The sequence below is a fragment of the Panthera uncia genome (genome assembly GCF_023721935.1).
Source record: "Panthera uncia isolate 11264 chromosome A1 unlocalized genomic scaffold, Puncia_PCG_1.0 HiC_scaffold_17, whole genome shotgun sequence".
Classification (NCBI taxonomy): domain Eukaryota; kingdom Metazoa; phylum Chordata; class Mammalia; order Carnivora; family Felidae; genus Panthera; species Panthera uncia.
In genome coordinates this window covers 82920899-82946400 of record NW_026057577.1, presented here as the reverse complement: position 1 = coordinate 82946400, position 25502 = coordinate 82920899, and the positions used below count along the sequence as shown (strand labels likewise).

The window sequence follows — 25502 nt, the reverse complement described above, 5'->3', positions numbered from 1 at the left end:
AGGAGATCATAGTTTGGAGCTGATTTTAAATTAGTTTCTAACTTCTAGTTCAATTTACGAGAGAGAATGTGGAAAGCAACATATAAGGTAACATTGAGGGCTATATGAAATGACTAAGACTTCTTTCCTAAAATTATCTGATTACTGTTAGTTACGCTGCTTGGGATAAAGATGATAAAAGAAATGGAATTAGCCATGAAGATGTCCCAAAGACCTAGCAGATGGAATGTTGCATCTGGGCCAAAAAGCTATTACAAAGAGTCTATACCAAGCTTTGTCTGTATAATGAGTAAATCCATATCATATATATGTACTTTTAATGTTGTGTGCATTAAAAAATTATGGAAATACAGGGGCGCCTGGGTGGCTCAGTCGGTTAAGCGTCTGACTTCAGCTCAGGTCACGATCTCACGGTCCGTGAGTTCGAGCCCCGCGTCAGGCTCTGGGCTGATGGCTCAGAGCCTGGAGCCTGCTTCCGATTCTGTGTCTCCCTCTCTCTCTGCCCCTCCCCCATTCATGCTCTGTCTCTCTCTGTCTCAAAAATAAATAAACGTTAAAAAAAAATTATGGAAATACAAAGATAAAGTTTAAAATATTGATCCATTTCCAAATATAGTTTGTCATTGTGTAAATATTTTCTTAAAAGATAAAAAGAGTAGGGGCATCTGGCTGGCTCAGTTGGAAGAGCATCTGACTCTTGATCTTCGGGTTGGGAGTGTAAGCCCCACACTGGGTGTAGAGATTGCTAAAATAAATAAACTCAAAAAACAGATATAAAAAATTTAATTATTATCGTGATAGAACATTTATGTTTTTTAATGTTTAGTCTTCATTACATACTCACCAGAATGTCTAGATGTCTGATAACATCAACAGGTGAGGACAGGAAGCAACTACAACTCTCAAAAGCGTTTGTGGCAATGTAAAATGGTATTACAACTTTGGAAGGAGATTTGTCAGTTTCTTCTAAAACTAATCATCTACTAAATACATACTGCGAATACTCTATGACGCAGCAATTCCAATCCTAGGTTTTTACCTATGAGAAATGAAAGCATATATCTACAAAAAGATTGTACGGCAATGTTCCTAGAAGCAGTATTATTCGCAGTTGCCCCCAATCTGCAAACAGTTCACATGCCCTTCCAGAGAAGAATGGATAAAGAAACTTGGTATATTAATATAATGGAATACCTCTTGTCAATTGTAAGTTACAATCAGGAAGAACTACTGAAATATGAAACAACATAAATGAATCTCAAACCTTTATGCTATGTAAAAAAAAAAAAAAAAGCCTTACACAAAAGAGTACATACTGTATGTTCTATTTTTATGAAGGTTTAGAACAATCAAAACTAAGCTGTGGTAAAATAAAATAACAAAACATCTACAACTGTAGTTGCCTTTGTGGGTGGGTATGAGCAATGACTGACTAAAAGGTGGCATGTGGGAAGTTGGTGGGGTGCTACAAATAATCTTAATCTTGATAGCAGTTCAAGGTAGACAGATGTGTGCTTTTGTCAAAACTGATTGCATTTAAGATTTATGCATTTCACAGTAGGTAAATCTTACTTTAAAAAAAAAAAGAACATTGAACTCTAGTTAATGATGTATATGCTGAAGTGGCTAGGAGTGAAATGTTTGCAGTTACTTTAAGATGCACCAAAAAATAAGTTAAATTGATGATAGATACCTGGATGGATAGAGAAATAGATGGATGGATACATGTGACATAAAGCACATGTAGACAGTGTTAATTATAGAATTTAGGTGGTGGATAATGGGTTTTCACTGAACAATTCTTTCAACTTTTTGTATGTTTGCAAATTTCTGTAATAAAATGTTGGGGGGGGAATAATTGTTTATTCTAAAAAAGACATACCTTTTTTGGAATTTATTCTAATTCAGGCTCTAGATGTGGTTACATTCTTTAAAGTTTTCCTTTTTTGTCCCTTTCACAAATTGAAATTTTGTCTTATCCAGTAACATCATCATAATTGCACTTAGCTTGTTACCTTTATAAATCACATTCCTTGGTGCCACATGTATAATGGTTAGTTTAATAACATTTATTAGGCTTTGGATTCATTTCCTATTGGTACTATAACAAATTATCACAAATTTAGTAGCTTAAAAACAAAGATGCCAGAATACCTGGCCTCCTAGTCAGGCTTTCCCTGTCACCCACTGAATGGCCTGGGCTGAGTCCTCTCCTGGCATCAGCTGCAAGCATGAACAAAGACAGGTGTCGACATTCCAGCGCAATCTACTTCCCCTTCATCACGTCCTTCCAGCTAAAAGTTAGCCCGTTGGCAGAATGGCCTGAACAAGAAAAACCAGCCATCCCACGTGCAATATTTTTGGTGGTTTCAGTGATATTTCCTTAGAAAATGCAAAAATGGAAGAATTCAGAAACTTGAATTTCAGTCGAAGTCTTTCCAAAATAGCACCCAGTCATAGCAGATTTCTAAAAAGAAACCAAACTCAGGGTGTAAAACAGTCCCGAAATTAAAGGCCCATGTGGGGAGTGGGCCACCGCCGCCTGGAAGCCCAGGGCCAACCCCGCGCCCACGAAGCAGGCTCGGAGGGAAATCAGCAGCAGGAAACCGGAGGTGGAACCTGACCTCTGATGGGTGGTTTTGCAAGACGGCAAGCTGACCCACCCGGGAGTACAGAGGCACTTCCTTCACACAACACAGACAAACCCCCCAGAGACAAGCCCGGGAAACTCGTCTCACCGAGAGCGGGTGGGGCAGGAGGGTTCTCAAGAACAGAGAGGCACATTCTGGAAAGAGAGGAAGTTTACAATACCCAAAGACAAAGAACCTACTAGAAAACTGGATGTTCCAGACAGTAACGAGGAGGAAATGAAAGAGTTGCTGGGAAGCTTCATGGAATCTTCTAGAAAAAAAGAAGCACACTCCATCCAATCATAGTTTTTCCTCAGCACCACAGCCAGCAAGCAAGAACGGGTAAAACTCTTCCGGTAGGATCGGATCCCGGCCTAACGGAGAGTCCTTTCCGCCGGAAGCCGTTCCAGGGCGTCTAGTCGGCCGCCCTGGCGGTCGGCAGGCAGCGCCTCGTCAGCCGTCAGCCCGCTCTCGGCTTCTGAGCTCGCTCCCCACACACTCGCGCCTCGGGACACACAGCCTCCCGCCGCCAGCGTCGCTTCCTCGCCTGCTCCCAGTTTGTACCCTCGACGTCCGGGGGAGGAGCGAGTGAGGCCGGCTCGGGCGCTCTCGGAAGCCACCGCGGACGGGCGGACCGCTCGCATGGCTCTGAGGGTCACAGGGGCGACCGGGCAGCGCACGCTGCTCCCTCAGCCTCCTGACCTCTGGGGGTCGAGGGGCCAAGTCAGACTTTTGTTCTGTCTTTAAACTCTTCATATGGTAATCCTGACTAATTACAGAGCAATACCCCCAAAACTAACTTCTTCTGGAGCCACCTACAGCAGAAAGGCAAGTCAGTTTACTTTTTGTAGAAGAGAAATTTGCCTCCTTTCCTTTTAAAATTCCCAAAAGGAAACAAATCTCTAACCAGGCACAGTTAAACGTGTCTGTTATTTCCAAAAGAAAGAACAAATCAACAAACACCCCACAAATATTTACTCTCTCATGATTGTGGAAGACAAACATCCAAAATGAGTTTCGTTGGGCCGAAGTCAAGGTGTCAGCCTCCTTCTGAAGCCTCTCCATTCTTCCTCTTTTCAGCTTCTGGTGGCTACCAGCATTCCTTGGCTTGTGGCCAAATCACTGCGGTCTCCACCTGTCCTCACCCCACCCTCTGTGTCACTTCTCCATCTGCCTCTCTTAGAAGTACACTAGGTATTGTTTGAAGAGCCTCATCAGATAGTCCGGGAGAATCTCCCCCTGCAAAGACCCTTTTTTCCACATAAGGTTACCTTTATAGGGGCACCTGGGTGTCTGAGTCAGTTAAACAGGGGGCTTCAGCTCAGGTCATGATCTCACGGTTTGTGGGTTAGGGCCCTCATGGGGCTCCCTACTGTCAGCACAGATCCCGCTTCAGATCCTCTGTCCCCCATCTCTGTCCCCTCCCCCCCCCCCCCCCCTCAAAAATAAATAAACATTTAGGGGTGCCTGGATGGCTCAGTCGCTTAAGCCTCCGACTTCGGCTCTGGTCATGATCTCCAGGTTCGTGGGTTCAAGCCCCGCGTGGGGCTCTGTGCTGACAGCTCAGAGCCTGAAGTCTACCTCTCTCTCTTTCCCCCTCCCTCACTCTTGCTGTCTCTCTCTCTCTCTCTCTCTGTCAAAAATGAATAAACATTTAAAAATTAAACATAAAAAAAGAACCTAAATGTAAAAAAAATGTAAAAATGTAAATGTATAAATGTAAAAAAACCTACATTTATAGGTTCCATGGAATAAGAATTGTTATCTTTGGGGCCATTTTTCAGCCTACCACAGGTGTTTTTTTTATGTGCCAAGTTCTGTGCTAGGGCCTAAATAATATTAATTAACATTTAATTGCTTACTGTGTACCAGGTGCTGTCCTATGTGTTTTATGTTAAATTTTTTATTAAGAAAAAATTTGATTTAGCATGAACTTATTGAACCATACATTTCTTGCTTGTATATGCCAACTATTAAAGCCCCAGAGTGCTAGTTTTCTGAGAAACGTATGTTAGGAAATTCTATTCTATTCTAAATAACCCTGTCTTATTTGTGTGGAGGATGTTAAAGTTGACAAGATTGTGAATCCCCCTTGGGAAGAGGCTTGGCTTATCCATCTTTGTATCCATATAGTTAGGGGCATAGTAAGGGTTAGTAAATGTTTGTTGAATAACTAAAAGCATCTTTGCAGACATTATGAAATGTAACCTTTATAAAATCCTTGGAGGCAGATATTGTAATTTCCATTTTACAGAAAAGATTTAGAGATCTTTTTGTTCATTTGGGAATGTTTTTGTTTGATTTGGGAATGTTGAATTCCATTCCCAACACTAGGACAGTGGATGCACCCATATACACACACTCACATATGATGATGACAGTCTGAGCATCTGAAACATATTTCCAGTATCTGTAACTGATTGATTTTGTATATGAAACATTAAAATTTAGCAAAATTCCGATGTAACTAAATATATTTTATTATTATACTGTTATTAATCATGTATAATATAGTTTTAATTTTTAAATTTTTTGAATGGCCAGTTTCTCATGGGTTAAGTCCATAGTGGTATTAAGAAATGAGAGGACATTTTCTAAATGATGCAGAATATTTTGATACTTTTTTTTGAAACATTAGCCTTTACCCAGAACTGCCTCAGGCCTATCTAGTCTTTTTGTAGGTTCTTTTGAACATTAGATTTTTAAAAAATCATTGATATTATGAATCTTAGAAATAATCCTACTTTCCTCTTTACTTTGGTTCCTTGAAAGCTTATTCCAAAATCTTAACCCACTTGCAGAGGCTTTTCAGCCCTGAATCGTATGCATCCCTTCAGGGTGAGTATACTCCTGACATTATTTTACTATCCGTATTTCTTACCTTTCTTGCCTCAAATATTTTCTTTATAATTTTGTATGCATTTCTAGTGGAAAAAACCTGAATGTAAGTAAACAAAATAAATTCAAGTCCCCTACTAATGATGAAATAAATGAATGTATTTTTATATATTCATTATTACATATATATGTTATTTATAACAAGAATCATTACACATATGTTATATGTAATGTAGTATGTTATATATTTGTATTGTTACATGTTGTATATATTGTTTTCTTCTTTTTCCTTTTTATAATACTCTTTTCACAATCTTAACTGAAGCCACTAGTTTGACTAGTACATCCCTGAGTTTATATCACATTCTCTGACTTGCTTATACAGTCATTACTCTTTATATTTTCATTCACCTTTTTAAAAGTTTGATGCGTCATTGAATTGCCATTATTTTCCCCAAAGCCCCAAATTTTGCTAAATGGCCTAAGTGTGTTTTGTTTCTGAGGGCTATGTATTTACCTTTCAATAAAAGATCGCAAAAAGGAATTTGTGCTCTAATTCTATTTTGTAATACAATTCTGTCATTATCAGGGAAGAACTCATGATACTCTCAGGACCCATAGAAGCACAAAACTGATCATCAGATTCCAAGCACATTTACCTGACATCCCTTTCAAACACCTGGCATTGCTCTTGCCTCTTTATTCCACTAATTTTAAAAACAGTAAACTCTCTTCTCAACTCTCAATCTTGCTTTTTCTCAGAATAGCAGAATGAATTCCTTTATTTAGTTGGGTACTTGAGAGAAGTGGTTTTTTTTTTTTTTTTTTTTTATGCAGAGCAGGAATGTTAATACTGTTACTCCATTTTGCTACATGGTTTGTTGCTTATGCAGACAGAACTGTAACTATAATCAACAGTAGAGCATTGAGAAATATGCCAGAGATGTGCTGTTCATTTTGATATAACTTTAGAATAACATAAAGCTGAGTACTGGGTTTGGGAGTGTTGCTTGTTCTTGCTGTCAGACATGATGTTGCCTGCAAGGTACCCACTGTCTGAAACAAATGGTGAAATGATTCTTCCTTCCCCATGTTTTTGCAACTTTCTGCAAGGAGAAATTGGGCAATGCTTCCCTCCATGGTTTCTATCGGTCTTACACACTGGTTTCATTAGCTTTCCACCACTCTCCCTAGGAGCAGAAATGTGTTTCCCCTTCATAGGGAATAGACCGATGACTAGTCCAAGCAGAGCAACCTGGATTTTAGTGATTATGATATTTCAGAGTCAAGACTGCTAAAATTTGTACTAAGTGCATTTATAACAATTATGTGTTTGCTCATTTAATGATAGTATTGGTAAGGGAAAATGTATTTCTTAAGAATTACATTTATAGGGGCGCCTGGGTGGCTCAGTCAGTTAAATGTTTGACTTCAGCTCAGGTCACGATCTCGCACTTCGTGGGTTCGGGCGAGCCCCACATGGGGCTCTGTGCTGACAGCTCAGAGCCTGGAGCCTGCTTCCGGTTCTGTGTCTCACTCTCTGTCTGCCCCTCCGCCCCCTCAAAAAAATAAATAAAAACTTTTTAAAAAGTAGTTATAACAAAAGAATTATATTCAAAAATGTATACACACATGCACATATATATTATATGCTCTTCTGAATATAAATTAAATGGTTGATGATCAAGTCTTTTCATTGATGGATAGAGGTAAGAGAGAATCCTCTGGAAGTGTATTTTATAGGCAAATGAACTTTATATTAGGAATCATTGAATTGGCCAGAAATTCTTACTTAGCCAGAAAAGCTAAGTAAGATTCAATAGCCTTTCCCTGGAATTTCTGAATTTCATTCTGTTGTATTTACTTAAATATTATTTAAGAAGAAAATTTGGAGGACTTTGTTTCTATATCCTTCAGATAGATAAAAATTAACTGAAACCAGCCATTATTCTTCTGTTGGGATTTACAAAATATAAACTGCATACTTTTCATAAGAGAATTCTTGGTCAATGCCCCTTATTGTCATTTGTAGAAATATGTGGGCTGTTTTTTTTCTATTTTTTTTTTTTTTTTTTTGGAAAAAGAAATGTAATTATTATTTCTTTTTTAAAGTGAAAAAGTTATCTCTTTGTGTAACTACAATGTAGCAGAACAATTAAGCATGACCTAATGCTTCCCTTTCCCATAAGTGTTAGAGCAAAGATTACTTTACCTCTGACATGAACATTAATATGTAATGATATGGGAGAAAACAAGAATAAAGCAGTGGCAGTTTCAGAGCTTTGGAATAGGTTTTTATGAATTCAGCAGCAATGATCCTTAAGCCTCAAAGGGTTCAGAGTTCAGTCTAGCCAAGTATTAGTAAAGTCAAATGTATGTAATGTCTCTGCCTTCATCAAGTCTGTGTGAGCTTTCTGTTTTCTTCTTTGTGGATGAATATCGAGGTTATTTTGTTCCCAGTGCCCTCCCTTTTCCAGCTCCTTAATCTAGAACTCACTCCTTTCCCTTTCTTTTTTCAGAACCTGACAAGAGGCCTTCACTATGCTTTTCTCCCAATTGCAGAATTAATTATTTTTGTGTAATCACTACTGAAAATCACCTGTAAAAATTCTTTTGTTGGCTTTTGCTAAAGCCAGAAATTTTCCAAGCTTAAAAATTTAATGACAAAGTACAGGCTTCCTGAGTATGAATACTTGAAGCGTAGGGGAAACATTTGGAATGGAGAACGTTGACCTCCTTTCTTTGTGTTTTATTACAGCTATCTAATTATAAGCTTTCAAAGAAATCAAATTAGGTGCCCTCTTCATTGCATTTTAAAATAAATAATCTATTTTTTTCTTATCACTAAAACCATTTCTCAAGCAAAATTTTGAATTATACATTTGGATGTTTAGAATCACTGTTAGCCAGAGTGAAACCATTCTTTTGACTTTTATAAATTGTCTTTACCTACTGTGTTTTATAGTCTTCTGAGAATTTGGCTTATCCAAAAAGAGATTTTGTGCCTTCCCAAGTGAGAAGGAAACCTTTTGTCAGCATCTTGTCTGAGTTAACTCCTTGGCTACGCAGGTCATGGGAGGTCTATGTTGAACATCAGTCTTTGGCTCTATCACAGAACTAGTATTGAAGCACAGGCCAGCTCCCAGAGTACAGAGGTTAAAGAGGCAATTAGTCACTACAAAGCCGACTTGTGGTGTCTTCTGGTAAGGAAGTACTTAACTCCTTCCTGAATGATGCCTGAAATCTCATCTTCTGGGTGCTTTTATATTCCAGTAAAATAATTCAGTCTTAGCCATTTTAAATCAAAGGTGAGCACGAAGTATATGATGTCCGTTAGATTGAGACTTTCTTATCTACTTACAGCAGTTAGGGTAAATGGGGTAGGAATGGGCAGGGAGATTATTATCAATTATATGTGGAATAGCCCACCTCAGTTTCATTTTGGTTGTTTGGAAGCCTAAAAATCTCTTCTAGATTTAACATTAAAGTTTTTCTTTATTATTGGTGGTGGTAGTGGGGCGTGGTGTGGAGCTTGCCAGAATCTTGCATCACTTTTTTTCAGAAGGGGAGTGGCTTCTGATGAATTACTATTCACTAAAATGGACCATAGCTTTATATGTTTTTATATTCCTGGGTCTTTTTTTAAGGGCCTGGGCTTTTGCTTCCACACAATAAATTTTTGTAACATGTAGAATAATAAAATCTTCTCTTTTGTCCTTTTTCTAAAAATATGCCAGAAAACCATAGAAGTAGCACCAGTCTTAACAGTATCAACATTGTGCAGTGCCGTATTCCCCCAGAGATGTTGGTAATAAATTGATGGAACCCCAAAAAGTTTAAAGGAAGAGGAGGTTTTTTAACTTTTCCTGTTTCAAAGTAACTACATTTTCCCCCATTGAGGAATGAATACACTGCTGAATTAGAAAGTCTTGCCTTTACATTTCTTCCTCCTTTCTTTCTAGGATTTCCTTTAGTCCTGAAATATAACTGTTTTCAATGATATGATTTTTTTTTTGCACCTAGGTGGGAACATTATTATTAACAATAACAAAAATAAACAACAGTTGATTTATCAAGGTTATAAGTATTATGTCCATCATTTTATAATAATGTGGCTTTCCGATTATATCTTTTAATGTTTCTAACACATAGTTTGCACTCAATAAAGCATGGTTGAAATAAATAAATAAATAAATAAATAAATAAATAAAAGCGTTGGATCTTTTTTCTGTTTCTTGCATATTTTGAGGAATGCTCAGACTAAGTGAGCTCAAGTTGTTAAATAATGATTTAGCGTAGTTGTGGTGAAAGGATGGGACAATGGCTAAAATTAAAAACAAGACTTTGGATAAATGTATCTGAAATATTAAAGCCAAATCCATGTTTGTCACAAATTAGTTGGTTTAAGCTCCCTTTGGGGAAACCTTTAACCATCTTGTTTCTTAGTAGCTTAAAGAAGATGTACATTTTTAAAATAGTACAGGCTTCATTCTATCCAAAAAACATTTTTAAAATACTCTGAGAAACATCCAAATTATATTAAAACATATTTTACTATATAAATGAAGAAGCAAAATATTTCAGTTAGAGCTGATTTGTAATGGTCATTCCTAAATATATTGGAAAATATTATTTTGTTGTTGTGTACTCCTTTTTCAGCACTGACTCCTACTAGCTTTCCAGTTGGGAAGCCTACCTAATGTTAGAGATGCTTACGGAAAGGGTGGTCCAGAAGGATCAGTAATGACAACATCTGCTCTGCCTCCTCAAAGGTGTCTAAAGGTGCAAACCCCTAGGACTTAGGTTTCAATAACATTTCAATTTATAGGCCACTTATTGTAGTAGGTACTTACTGTAATAAGTCTACTTACTGTACTACTTATTGTAGTAAGTCTCTCTTTCACTATCCATGTGACAAAATGGGCATCAGTTCTCTACTGTTTTAAGTAGCAAATGCCTAAATTAACCTTAGGTCCACTAATCAGATATTGGCTTTCCAGAGAATAACATTTCATATCTGAGAACTTAATGAGTGTCCCACGATAACTATTGTTAACTGGTGGAGCTGGTGACATTTTGCATGTCACTGCTAGTCTTTGCCCCTGTGGTATATTAAGAACATGCTCTGAGCAAATGCTTTTAGCATTTTCATTGCAAGTCAACCTTTAAAAAAAATATCTTATGGTGAACATGTCTACTATGAGAATATCTTCGGAAGTTTACATGAGAAAATAGACTTGCATATTTTTTGGTATCATGTTGTAAATGGAATAGACTAGAAGAATGTTTACACAAAAGTGTATCATAAAATACAAAGCACACTCAGCATATCATTTTGATGCTGTTGTGTCTTTCATTTGTCATTATGTGTAGTTGTTTAAGTTAAATACAACAATAACTACTGCATACCATTTCTGTGAGGTTAAGGTGTCCTATTACTAGAAAAAGTAATAAATGGAATGTTTATAGATGAAATTATAGTGACATGTAATAAGGAGAAATGTACTATTAATAGATTATTGGGTCGATTCGTCTTGTACACGTTTACCTGTAAATGTGTCTTTTTTTTGTAAATAGAAATCGTTTATATAGGGCATTTTCTGAAAGCAAGATACACCTGTAAATCATGCCAATTCATTTGCTGCACTGGGATTGGATTATTCTTCAGTAAAACTCAATTGGAGGATTTAGAAAAATCAATCAAATATCATTATTCTTTCCATAAGATGCCAAATTGTGTTTTGGTGACCTCTGCTATCATTTAAATGACCTGAAGTCAGGATGAGCTTTTGTAGCACAGAATTGGAGTAAGTTTGCTCTGTTGTTGCTCTCCTTAGATCTTGTAAATCCTTTTTATTCCTTTTTCATTTGTATGTGTCTGTGAGTTGCAGCTTCTTATGCTTTTATAAGCTATATAGCATAAGGTGGCTTATTGGCTTGCTCAGTTTCAAGAAATGATGAAAATGAAGTTCTATTCCTTAAACCCCCAAATAGATCACTTTTACAATGTGTTTGCATTTCAGGAGTTTTAAAGTTTGATCTCCATGTTTATTCAACCTTAAACATACCTACCTCCCCATTGTACTTATTTGCCAATTACTTTACAGCACTTTTCATACTTTTTGTTTTAAATCTGCGGGGTTGTTTTTGTCTTGTTGCATTTTTTCCTCTCCTTGAAGTTATATCTATTATTCAAATATAAAAGTGACTTAGGAAAGAACATCCTAAAGTTTATTTAGAAATTCACCAAGCCACATACTAATGCATCTCTAATGGGGACATTTCTTTCCACACCTCTAAGGTGATTGAGCCTGTCCTTTAAAGTGAGATTTGCAAACCAGTGTCTGGCAGCTCCAATTAGCTTCTTTTGGGTTTGAAGCACATCACAAACAGTAACAAGGTCTCCTAGGACACTCCTCTTGCAAGCAATGTAGTCATATTTCCTCATTAGTTCTTTTCAATTGTCACTAATGCCATGTTCTAGCTTTTGAGTAGGAGACAAAAAACATAAAAATTTGGTATGTATGTAGAATGGGCCATTGTTTTCCATAATTCAAGGCTCTTTTGAATTCCTTTGATAGTTTTGAAGCTTACACAGCTTAATTCATTAACCTTTACCCTTCACATAAATCAGGTGATTAGGAATCTATTGCTAAGGAGACAGATTTTCCCTCCACTGAAACTAAGTAAATGCTTTTTCTTCTGAAAAAAAAAATCCTCTATAGCTGACAAAAGTAACCTTTTTGTTGCTTTTCGAATTTCATCAGATGTTTCAGGTGCATTTAAAACATCAAAAGCAAGTGAGCATAACACTGCATTATTATAAGTAATAATTCTGGATGCTTTGGATACTTTGGAGCAGGTTTTCTGTCACATTTTGGAATTCTAAAAGAGTTTATATGTATATATGTATGTATACACACACACATATGTACTCAACAGCTGTTACTCAAGAATTTACAGTGGTTGCAAATTTTAAATTTTTTTTCAGAACCCTGCCAAAGCATAAAAGAAGAAAATAATTTGAGGGGAGGCAATTCAGAAGAAACTAAAATATATTGATCCTAGAACATTTGATTTGGATAAATTGTTCCTATAGGCCCTCATGTTTATAGAGAATGATAATACAGGCTTTCAAAGGAGCTAGGTGGTTCTGTGGGTCCATGGACGTGAGAATAGGGTATATTTCGCCAGATTTTTTATTTCTTCTTGTTAAGATATGTCTCACTTTATTTCTCAGAATTTAGGGAAAAGTTTAGCAGACTTGTGTTGGATATTTTTTTTTATTTGATAATCTGAAGTTTTCCTTTATGCCATTTTCTCATTATTAATTTCTCCTTAATAATCGTATAGATTGTTTCTTTCCCTAAGGATATAGTTCTTTTTCCAAGTTTTGTAATTCTTTATGTTGTCATGCATTAAGTGAGAAAGCTTTGAATGTACTGACCCATAGAGAATGTCAGTCATATGATATTCTGAGGTTTGTCTTTAGGGATGGTGGGGACAAGCGTGGGGTGAAGAATGGGTAAAAATTGAATTCTAGATTATGAGTTTAGGGACTCATGGCTTGTCCCTCAGGACAAAACTATAATTTATCACTGAAATTAATGGATATCCTCCTATGCATTATCTGTGAATAGGAGAGGGGATGGAGAAACAAAGGTTTTAAATGTGGTCCTTGTTTCTCGCGCTCTCCTTAAAGATTATCACTTTACAAACATTTCTTTTTTATTGCTACCATTTAAAAACTGACCCTTAAAAAATTATATAAGTACCTGTAGTCAAAAGTTTCAATAACTGCTATGCTTTACCACATTGTTTGTTGCCTGCATAGTGCTATACAGTGAACTGGGAAATGCTGTAATGTTAATACACTAAAGGTCAGACTAGAGCCAAGACTCGAAACAGAGAATTATTTAGAGTAAATGTGGTCCACAGACTATAGTGTTATGTTCACATACTTCCTGTAAATACATACTGTAATGGACTCTAAAAGTTTCAGGAGGAAAGGACAATCACCATGCAGGTGTCTGTCTCATCATGACCTGCTGTCACTGCAGGCTGCCTAGGAAACTAGACCTGGACTAATCCCTGGATTTCAGGCACTAGCCAGTTGATGTGGGGTTCCATTTCCATCAATTTGCGGTAACAAGACAATACAAACCGTTTCCACTTTCAACTCTCAAAACAACAGGTATTTTAGCTACTTATTTGAAGCACTCAATTTTGCGTAATATCGTGTTAAGAGTTTCAGCCTACATTCACAGAACTTGGGGTTCCTTGCTTCAAATATCACACCTTGGAATGATGTGATATTTACATTAAAAAAATTAAGTTTTGCCACACATCTTCCAAGGAATGTTTTTTTTTTTTCTCTCCATGAATTTTTATTCAAGGAGTACCTCTGTGTTGTGCGTAACTTCTAGTACACTGGCTGTGATTACAGGGTAATTAAAAGTGTTTGGAAAACCTCATGCAGCTGAACTTTTAAAAACAGCAAAAATCCTAGGTGATACTTTGTAAAAGCAAAGTGCTTTTCTCTTATATTTCTTTTCTCCTTTTCTGTCTAAAAGATATTTACTGCTTCCTTCTTAATCATGTGTTATCTCTTGGCTGTCGCCTCTTGAATAAGCTAAATTTACTTGCCATATCTATTCATGATAACTTTCCTCTGACACGCAGTGGGGAAACCTGATGCTCATGGCCTTTCATCAGTTTTTCAAGAGTTTTCATCCAGTGATTGATTATCTTATTTTATATGAATACTGGTTCTTGTTGCCTATGAAATAGCATTTGATCTGGCTTATACAGTGAAATCAATTTGTGTTATTTGCTCTTTGTAGTTTGCTCTGTGTGTCTTTAATGTTCCTATGTGCTTGTGGCATATCTTATAAAGAATCAAGTGACAGGAACACAGATAGGATATTGCATCTGGTTAGAGTTTTTTCACAATCAAATGTAAAATCAGGCATTTGGGGCTATTTGGAATGAGCATGAGAATAAAATAAATGACACAAACATTATTTCTGTACTAATTTATTTTATTTTGTAGTAGTCATACAGAATACTGCATCTGTTAAACTTTTTTGGTAGGTGTTAGAGGAGGACGATGAAACGTACCTTTGGCATGAGAGAAGGTAGTCATTTCTTTTAATTTAAAGGTTTTGTAATTATCTAGGGTCTTTATTTTTATCCTTCGCGTGTGAAAATTCATTTATAAAGTTGTAAATAAAACATAGTTGTTGCCTGTAATGTTTCATCTCCTTTTGCCCTTCCTTTTTTATGAGTTTATTCAAATATTACATTAAAGCCAAATGACATGGAATTAGATTTAAAATTTTCCCTTCATAATAAGCTCTATCAATGGTAATTGCATTGTATTGCTGTTTTAAGTTTTCTGTTGTAGCCATGGAATAACTTCTCTGTTTTTGTCATAAATCGTTTTTTTTTTAAAAGCCAAAAACAATGTTTATTCATTTATTCTGAGGAACTTTGAAATGTTTATCATTTCATTAAAACAATATTCTATAAAAATATCTTAAAGGAAAAAGTATGTCTTCTTTATAACTAATTTAACCTTCAGTAATGAATTATGTGAAGTAAAATCATATAAATTTTTCTGACATTTTATGAAGATTCCTACAAATAAGCCAGACAACAAATAAAATATCTGCAAGGCAGAGATGGATACTCAGTAATTTTTTGATGGATTATACACACAGGTATCAAATTACTTGATCCTTACTTCCTAGAAAAGGTTAATGACTCTTTTTGCTTTTACCCTTTTACTTAACTGTTATTTATAAAGATTAAAACAGGGACTACATTGAAGGATGCATATTCCTACATTTCAGTATGACTGTACAGGTTTTTCTGATATTATGGGAGACTGAGCCACAAAACGGATGACGTTGTTAATCATTATTTTTAAAGTTCATTCAGTTCTTTACCACATGTTCCACTATAGCTATTAGAGCTGAGTGCACCATTCAAAAACCTTTTAACTTAAATGAAACCAGAGAAGACTTTAAATCTTACATATCTTTATATTACATATCTATCTATATTATTATATCTATGCAATAATTCATTTAAAATATTAAGAATTAAACATTTTAAAGTAATAGATTTTAAGGTTCTTATGTGTTCAGATTTTTCTTTCATCTATAATTAATGTTATAGATTTTTAAAATATTTCTGATTTTTGTGGAATAAAGCACACAAAAATGTATATTTTAGTGTTACCAAACTCCATCATTAATAATTGAACCAAGAGCCCATCCATCTATATTCTAGTTTCATTATAATTGTTATATATCATTTTATTATGTAAATGACATGCTCTTTATATAGCCTGTGTTTACTAATCTGTTACTAAATGTGACATTACTTTTACAGAACCGTCTCTTTTTCATCACTTTGGTTTTAAAATATACACTAGTCATAAATGTATTTAATTAAAGTCATTTAGGTATTACTACACTTGAGTTTAAAGCAGAGAATATAACACTTTTTCCTGACACACTTGAAAGAAGTTTGTTGAGAGAAGAGAGCTGTGGCATTCATCAAATGCTGACCTCTTCCTGTTACAGTCATGGCCAGACTCTTGCTAATTTAACTTGAAACGCATTAGTGTAACTCACCACTTTTTATGTGTGTGTTTCAGGTGTGTGGAGGTCATTGCAAAGGAAGGACAAAACCTGAAAGAGCTGTATTTGGTGTCCTGTAAAATCACAGATTATGGTATGTAATGAGTCCTTGTCCTATTCCTTTTTCTAGAATTAAAAAGTTACAAAATCTTTGAAACTTTTTAAAAGAAATCAAGAGCTACTATCTCATAGAGACTGCTCATCTTATGATGTCTGATGATACCAAAGTAAATTAAGAAATCATGAGACGAGGGCCCAGAATAAAATGAACATGCAGTGTCAATTTTTCACCACATGCAATCACACACTGTGTGCATATGCACACATACACACTCACATTGGATTAAAAAGTATGTCTAAAAAAGCTGTCCAGTGAAAGTAAGCACCAGCATAATTTAATATTTGATATAATAAGTATAACTAAAAAGTTATTACTTGAGTTAATATGCTTAATTTAATGTCATGTCAAATACATTCCCTGCTGACACCCCAAATGGCATGCTACTTAATGCTTTAAATTTCTTAAAGCATTGGAAACTTCCACACGTAGATATGTAAAAAGTAAAGGGTATACATTTGGATGCAAGATTTTAAATTACCTTAATTTTCAATAGCTTTCTAAAGTGGAGAAGAGCAAGTTGTTTTAGAAAAAAATGAAAAGTACGAAATCATCTCATTGGAGTAATAAAAGAGTAACCTAGCCTTTTCTTTTTTTTCACATTTATATATTTTTTCTTATTAATTTGTATATTTAATCTAAATATAGAGTTTTAAGCAGATATTTGGCATTATGGGAGACTGAAATGGTTTTCTTTCCTCTTTTCTGATTTTTTTAATTTGTTCATTTAAATTTGAGAATATGCTTTCTACCTTGAGGGAAACTAATAATTCATCAAGTTTTTTTATTGTTAACTCTGACATATGCTAATAAATGACTCCAGTCCTAGGATGTCATGCTGACCATCTGTCCTGGGTTGGAGAGTTGTATTTTATCGGCTACTAAATTCAGCCTTTAGAAAAATTCTATGCAGCTATAATAAAAAATAACATAAAACAAGATTTGTCTTAAAATAATGCTAATTTCTTTTCAGAGTTTGTTTTTTATAATGGTAAATGAGCCTTATGTTGATTTACTCATAATGTTTTTGGGTTGTTGGTTTTTGTTTTGTTTTGTTTTTCTTACTTATACCAGGCAAAAGGAGTGTTTTGATAGGTTTTTCTTTTCTTATAGTTTGTTTTCTGGTTTGGCATATTAGATTGCCCCTTAGATACAGTAATTCTAAAACCTTCAATATCTCCCTATTGTCTAGGCCTTAGAGAGTTCTCTCTGTCCAACCCAGGGCATATACTCAATACCTATGGACTTGTTAATCAGCTAATATATTCATTCATTCCAAACTCTTTACTTAGCATTCAAGCTCCTTTACTCTTAGTCTCCTACCTGCCCCTCCAATCTAATTTTATATATTTCTCTTCTTTACTTATTCAGTGCCAATGTCAGATTGCTAATTGCCACTAGAGCTATGGATTAAGTTCCTTAGAATGAACTCTTCAAGGGTCCTACAGTGGAAAATATTGCTAAAATGACACTCTGTCCGAGCACCTAAGTTAGCAAGTGCAAAGAAATGATTCAGAAGATACAGAGAGGAGAAAAATCTTTGGACTTGAGACTTGATCAAGTTCAAGCTTTGTTCTTTATCTGTTCTTTGGCCATAGAGAAGTTCCTTCACATCTCTGAGGCTCAGTGTCCTCATTTTTAAAAATGGGGAATCCATGTCTGATTCATATTTATGTACCTGGTACCAGGTCTAATGATTAGCACTGAAAAATGTTGCTTTCCTCTATAGGAGGTGGAGAGAGAAAAATTTTTATACAAAATTCTTCTACCCTTTTTCCTTTCCTGGGTTTTGGAAGAGGTTTTTATTGTTAACGTTGCTGTTGTCTGTTGTTATTATTTATTGCTATTGTTTATTGAAATTATCATGTTTTGGTGTTTAGAAATTTTAGAATTCTTTTCTTCCAGTGAGGTGAAAACTATGTTAAAACCTTGCCAATATGATTTACATTTATTCATATCTCTGAATTATTTAAGTCAGTGGATTTCTGCACATTAGGATCACCTGGGGAATTTCTAAAGCATATTGATTCCTGAGTCTTATTCAAGAGTAATTAAATCGGAATTTCTGTGAGGTGGGGCCCAGGCAAAGGTTTTATAAAATCTTCCTAAATGATGTTATATCAGCCAAAGTTGAGAACAACTGATCCAGTCCATCTGAAAGCACCAGAGATGGACATTTAGGGGACTTCCTTGCCATGTTGATGAGAAATCTGTCACAATATTTCCAGTATCTTAGTTCTTTCAGCGTTAAGCTCTCTGTCTCACCTCATCTCTCTTCCATCTTTCCTGAGGTTTTAGGTATTCAAAGGGTTCATGGTGAAAGTCAGTGTTCATCTATTGATTCTGTTCTTCAAAATGTTGGGGCACAATTGAGGAGGAGGGGTAAAGGTCGATAGTTTATGCAATTGTACTATAATTGCTATTTGATTATGAAATTAAAACAAATCATTGAAAGTTCAGATCCGTTCATCTCTTTTTCCCTGGTAACATGCTGATAACACACGAATGATTTTTGTCAGAAAGACAGCAAAAGGATTATCCTTTGTTAACCACAGAAACAGTGTGTTATTGGAGGTAAGTGCTCTGCTGGGGGAGGCTGGCTGTGATCCCTTGCTCTGTGTTAATTATAAATTTTAGGATGGAAAAACAGATGCCTATTTTCTTCTTTAGCTGGATAAGTAGAGATATATTCCGTAGAACTTTTAGATTATTAAGGCTACTTAAAATTGTGAAATATGATGCATACCTGATACTGGGGGAGTTTCATCCTTTAAGAGACTCCTCCATAATTCTGCTTCCTATTGCTTTACTCATATTCGAGCTAGTTAGTCTCATCCTCATCTCCTCCCTCTGTGATGCTGTGTTTGTACATGCTTTCATTATAGTATCCCAAGATTTTTGAAGTTTTTTGCAGAATGCATTGATTCAGAAACAGCAGCCCGCCTGGCGTGTCATTTGTAATTTTTGTCAAGATTCTCACAGATGTTGAATGCGGTATTATAGTACTTAGCAACACCTGGCCAGGCTGTTATGAAGTTATGTTCATTTTAATTGATGTATGATATAGTCGTCATGAAGAAAACTATCATTCTAATAGGCTTCTTATTCCCATATTGAACATAGATCTTTATGGTAAAGGATGGCAATTATAAACAAATCAATAATTCAGGCACAGCTAAGTGGAAAATATAGTCTTGGGAAATTGCTCCCTGAAGAGAAATCTAATATCGTCACTCTTCTTTCCCTGAACAAATACATGTTATGTAGGCAGTATCGTGGGGGGAATATCCCTCAAACTTAGGAGTCAGAGAGTTAGGTTAGAATCCAGCTTTGCTTCTACTTTTCTTTATGACCTTGAGCAAGTTACTTAACCTCCTAGTTTTGTCATCTATTAAGCACATAATAAAATGTACCATAAAAGGTAGCGAATATGAATATAAAACATCTGCGTTGTACCTAGTGGCATAAGTGGGTACTCATTAATTAGCAGTTCTTAAAATAATAGAATCATCTCTTTCTCTGAAGAAGAATCGGCTCTCCTCCTCCTCCTCTTCCTCCAAGTGTGGCTTTCCTGTCTGTGGGAATCATGATCTAGAAGTTTGACCTGTACTTGCCTCATTGACTTACATACCTAAGCTATGTCAACCACATTCTTATTAGTAGGGAATAAAGGGAAAGATGCAGCAGAAAGTTTAAAATCTTTCGTTTGCCTCCCTAGTTTTTTCCTCATCGCTTCTTCATTTTTGTTTGGATAATTTTCTCCTGGCTCCCCTTATGCTTTTCTTTTGTTCCTATAAGAATTTGTCAGCTGATAGTTTTTAACCTACTTTCTGCTTACCTTCAAACGCTTTTCTGTTCAAAGTTCTCCTCTGGAAAATTGTATCCCTGGGATTAAAAGGAATACGAGGTGTAGAAAGTCATGTGTATCCTTCAAGCCTGTGGGCATCAGAGCCAGTCTGTCTTGGACTGCATGGCACAGAGCATGTGGTGGGATGAATGGGATGGATGAATAAAGCACTTACCTCCCCTAGCGTTTCCATAGTGAGTTTTACCAGTGTGGCCCTATGTCAGGGAGCAGTTGTAAAAAGGGCCCTGTTTTCTTTCTGGGTTGTTATCACATTTCCTTTGACCTTAGCACTCCTAAGGGCCCTAGAAATACACTCTAGAGGATATCTTTTTGCTTTCCCTCTCAAGTTGTCAAATAACCTTTAATTAAAGAGGACTGTAAACACTTAACTCTGACATCGATATTTGGGGCCTACAAGGTCACTGACAACCCACAGGGTCATTCTGTGCTGTTCCACAGGCTCCTCTGTCTCTCCCACAGGCCCTGGGGCTACTCTTTCAGCACAGTCTTTGGTTACGCCTTCTTCTGCTTGCCATTGGTCTTCTGCCTGATTTGGGACTTTTAAACCTAACCTCAAGGCTTGCCACAAAAGCTTTTGGATTGCTCTGAGCTAAAGGTCTCCCAAGTGAAGGAGGTCACTATTCCCATGGTGATCATTTCAGATGTCATTTCAGTTGGCCTGCTGCACAGAAGACATGATACGTATTCATTCTGTCAGCAGATTGATTCAGCACCTACTATGTGATGTGTTCCATGCTACGTGCAAGACATATATAGTTTCTGTATTCCTGGAGATTTCATTCTGATGGGATTGAGAGGACAGGACTAACTTGCTCATTTAAAAAAAAGGAAGAAAAAAAAAAGTAATGCATCTTCTTCCAGACAGGAAGAATGGCAGGGAGTGGCCTGCTGACATTAATCTGTGCTTTGGTGTAATCCACGCCTCACCCCAGCCTTGTTGAACTTTGAACATTATTGAAAGATTTATAGGTTGTGCATTCCCTACCTCTTCTTGAGATACCAGATCTCTTCAGCTGTTTGTTAACTCAAATTGGGATCCTGGATGCATTATCAAAACAAGTATGCACGCTGAAGAGACAAAAAGAAACCCTGACAAGTATTCTGGATTACACTCGTATCAAGAGGGCTTCATCTTTTCTTGTCAAACCAACACTGATAAAGTATTCAAGAAAAAGTCTCATACCAAAAATAATTTTGCTCTTTTTATATTACTTTATTTTTCATATTATTAGGTATGCATTACATACAATGATATTCCATTTAAAATTAAATCTCTGGTTTTTCCTTTTACATTTTGTTTCATTTTCAAATTGTATTTCAAAGTGTTCCAAGATTGTTGGGTAAGATTCAGCTCCCTTTGTCAGCAGGAATAACTCTAATAGTTGTAAAGTGACAGAGAAGAACTTTAGAAAATATATTTGCAAGTCAAAAAGAATGTCTTATTGTTTACTGTTGATTATTCATGCTTTCTTTCCATTCTATCATTTAAATATAGATAGCTTTTATTGTTTCTAACAAAGTAGTACTAAATTGCTGAATCTTCTATTGTTGCAAATTTCCCTTGTTTATGTGTCCATCTTGAAAGTTACTTCTTTTCACTTCTAATTCTCTATTTCTATTCCTGAAGTTCCTCACTGCTAGATTGATACACCTACTGTTGTACTTAGCAAATATTATATTCATTTTTTTCTTCTCAGTAATTGTCGTAATTTCTCACCAAACATTTGATATTTAATTGCAATTTTTTCTGAATGTTTTTCTTTACTCAACAGCAAAGAAATTGTTGACTTTCTTCCCTATTTCCTTGGTCATCCTAAGACTGCATCTACATAACCTTGAAGTAAAAGGCTGAGCAGTAACAATGCTTATCACTCTGCCTTGACATAACAGACTACAGAATCTCAAATCTATTGAGAAGGACTAAAGACGTTTCTTCAAGCTAATGCTCCCATAACCAATTCACAGGCCAGCTTTAGCTTCATTAATATAAGAAGTTTTTTTTTTTTAAATTAAGAAACCTTTAACCTACATTAGCAAGACAAATGGACCAATTTCTATTTGCTTGCTCCTAAACTTTCTTATACCTCCAGATGCATGTATGTTATTGCTCTAAATTAATTAGTTTTTTTATAAATAAATACTAAATTTCTATATTTAACTGAATCATTAACTAAAATATTCACTTTCCAACTTTCCTCAATTACTTCTAACATTTCTAAAATTTAGCATTTAATTTTAATTTTAATTAGCTGTTTTTAACATTAATCTTATAAAGGAGGCCTATTATAGATAAAGAAATTTGTCCCAAATCACACACTTTTGAGAGTATGCATTCTAAGCATTTGTTTTCCGTGTAGTATGCTGTATTATTATTGAATTTTTATTATTATCAGTGACAACTAGATCTAAAGGGGACTACAATGAACACCAAGATAATTGCAATAATACTATGTTTCCAGTATCCTACATGAGAAACAATTTCCTAGTGTTTAAACCTTCTTGAAAATAGATGCCTTGAATAGTAGTGAGTTCTCTATTACAAGAATTATTCAAGCTGAGGGGCACCTGGCTGGCTCAGTCAGTGGAGCATGCTGCTCTTGATCTTGGCGTTGTGGTTTGGAGCCCCACATTGACTGTAAAGATCACTTTTAAAATTTTTTAAAAAAAGAGTTATTCAAGCTGAGATAATCTCTTTAGGAGAATGTGGAAAGATGGAAGCATTGAGTAAGGAATTGACCTATATGATGTTTAAATTCCTTCTAATCCTGCGATTTATTCTGGACTGGTTTTATGTTTTGTTTCATTCTGCAGATGTTTACTGTATAACTGCTGGCTGGGTGCCGTGGAGGATAGGAGTTGGATAGGAAGTTTACTCTTTAACATTGAGAAGGAAGATAGAAACAGTGAAAAGTTTTTTAACAGATTAAACAATATGATGAGGTCAAAGAAAAAAAATAGACCCTACGAGATATAGGGTTTTGAGGGGCCGGTCATCAGGGATTGAAATCACTGGGGAAGCGTCTGTAATGGAAGAGGCATGGGAGGACAGAGATGAGAAGGAAGGGCATTTGAGGTAGTACAGCCCTAGGAAAGGCTCAGAGCAAGAACAGGTGTCTGAATGGATGAGTTTGTATGCGTTGGTTAATCTAAAGAAAGAACAGAAATCATCCAAAGTGATTACGTGCACACACGGGCAAATTTTGAAGAAACCTTATGAAAATATTCTAGTTGAAAATTCAGGGTAAGTTCCAACTTTCATCTCAACTTTTCCTGTCTTATTCACCATTCCCATGGTAACAACTTCACTTAACATATATAAAAGGAAACACTACTTTGGGTTCTAACTACTAATCAAGTATCCAGTTCAATTGAAAGAAATCTAATGTAAACTTTCATGACAATAATCATAATGATAGAATAGTTAACATTTTTTAGGTGTTTTCTGTAGGCATTATTTAACCCCCTTAATGCCCCACTTTAGATAGTACTGTTAATATTCAGGCCTACAGATGTGGAAACTGAGGCCTAGAAAGGCTCAGGTTCACATAGTTTGTTAAGTAGTGGCATGATAAGGATTTAATAGTAAGTCAGTCTCTTGTATAATCACTCATAGGTCAGTGATGTGCTTAAAAGTATTTATTACTAAGAAAGCTTTGCTAGATTTTCCCAGTTGTCAGAGCTTAAGAAATGTGACTGAATTGCACGCCACCATGTTTGTCCATCTGTGGACAAACACTGTCACAAAGCTACCCTGTAAGATCTAATTATATAGTCACAGAACTTAATAGGTTTAATGTGCTTATTCACCATAAGTTTGTTAATGCCAGCACCAAATATCAGTTGCATGCTGTGATTAAACATTCCCTAGCCAGAAGATGGAGACTCTCATTGACGTTCAATGTGTAATCATGTATTCAACAAATATTTTCTTAATAATTTCAACACTATATATAATTCTTCATAAGTAAAACATTTTTCTTACATCTCTTACCTAAATTATTCCCCAGAATTGGCACTTGGGTGGCTCAGTCGGTTAAGCATCTGACTTCAGCCCAGCTCATCATCTCATAGTTCATGAGTTCAAGCCCTGCGTGGGGCTCCTGCTGTCAGCACAGAGCCTGCTTTGGATCCTTTGTGTCCTTTCTCTCTCTCTGCCCCTCCCCTGCTCCCTCTCTCTCTCCCTCTCTCTCGTTCTCTCAAAATAAGTAAACACTAAAAAAATTTTAATTTCCCCCCAAATTTATGAAGGAAGCAGAAATATTATTGCTCTTTTTTAGTAGAGGAGAAAGTTGAGCCCAGACAGGTTTTAATTAATTAGCAAATCTGGAACTAAAATCTCCTACTTCAAATCATTTACTGGATTATGTGCAGATAACTCCTCAAATGTCTCTGTTTTTCATATACAAATGATTTTTTTCATTGAAACAGTCTTTAAAAGCAATTTTAGCCAATACTAAATGACATAATTTCATAGCAACTTTTTAAAAGTACAGTTATTTCTAGAGATAAGCAGTCATACCGTTCTCAAAAACATAAGCAGTTGTGCTCCTCTTTAAGTTCATCTCCCTTGAACCTGAGCCCAGAAGTTCCTGGGGCCTCAATGTCATCACCTGTCTCAGGTGCCCCTTCCTTTCCTTCCCTTAGGAGAGCCTCTTCCAAGAATGTTCTCAGAAAAGTCAGAATGGACTCTCTCTTCGGTGTGGCTTTGCACTCTACCTCCTCTATGCCCTTTAATTTTAGAGCTCCCCATTTTCTGAGATATGAAAAGGAGGAGTAGAAAGGGAGAAAAAAAAACGAGACCTGCATCTCTTCCTTCTAAAGCATCAAACCACATCTCCTCCACTTGCAAGCATTCTCTAGGGTTTCACCCTCTCTTTGAAATGATTTTACTCTCCCCAGCTGATGTTTGACTAAATCTTTTTTCATTATTTGCTGACTAATTACCTACTTAAGATACTTGGCATCTGATTTATTTTAAAACAAAACAAAAACACTTATTATGTTTCCCCTTAGAAAGTGGTAGCACTTACAATAAAATATAAATTGGACATTAAAATAATTGATTTTACTGCATGTCTGTCACTAGTTAGGCTCACATCATTATGTCCACTAACACTGATAGGATTGAGCTTTACAGACTTTATAGAAGGTCTTTCTCTTTTCTTTTTTTAGCAGCGCTTCCTTATAGTAATAACAACTTTCCATGATCAACTTTTTGGTCTACCTGCGTTCAATTTATATAGGAAAGAAAAGACTAATACATGACTTTTTCTTTTTATTTACTAACTTTCCTCTCTTTATGTTTCCATCATCCTCCAAAGGTGCCAGTGAAGAGTTGTTGTTGTTGTTGTTGTTGTTGTTGTTATTGTTGTTGTTGAATTATCATTATAAACTCAGCA

The 25502-nt window shown here is 35.8% G+C and overlaps 1 protein-coding gene across 3 annotated transcripts in view; it reads left to right on the top strand.

The window, feature by feature from the left end:
- Positions 1 to 25502, top strand: part of FBXL17 (F-box and leucine rich repeat protein 17) — a 500946-nt gene that overhangs the window by 321805 nt on the left and 153639 nt on the right. For all 3 annotated transcript variants that reach the window (XM_049648607.1, XM_049648606.1, XM_049648605.1), the window contains one exon: positions 16135 to 16211. In XM_049648607.1, the coding sequence (XP_049504564.1) occupies positions 16135 to 16211 (77 nt within the window). The remainder of the gene's footprint in view (positions 1 to 16134; positions 16212 to 25502) is intronic.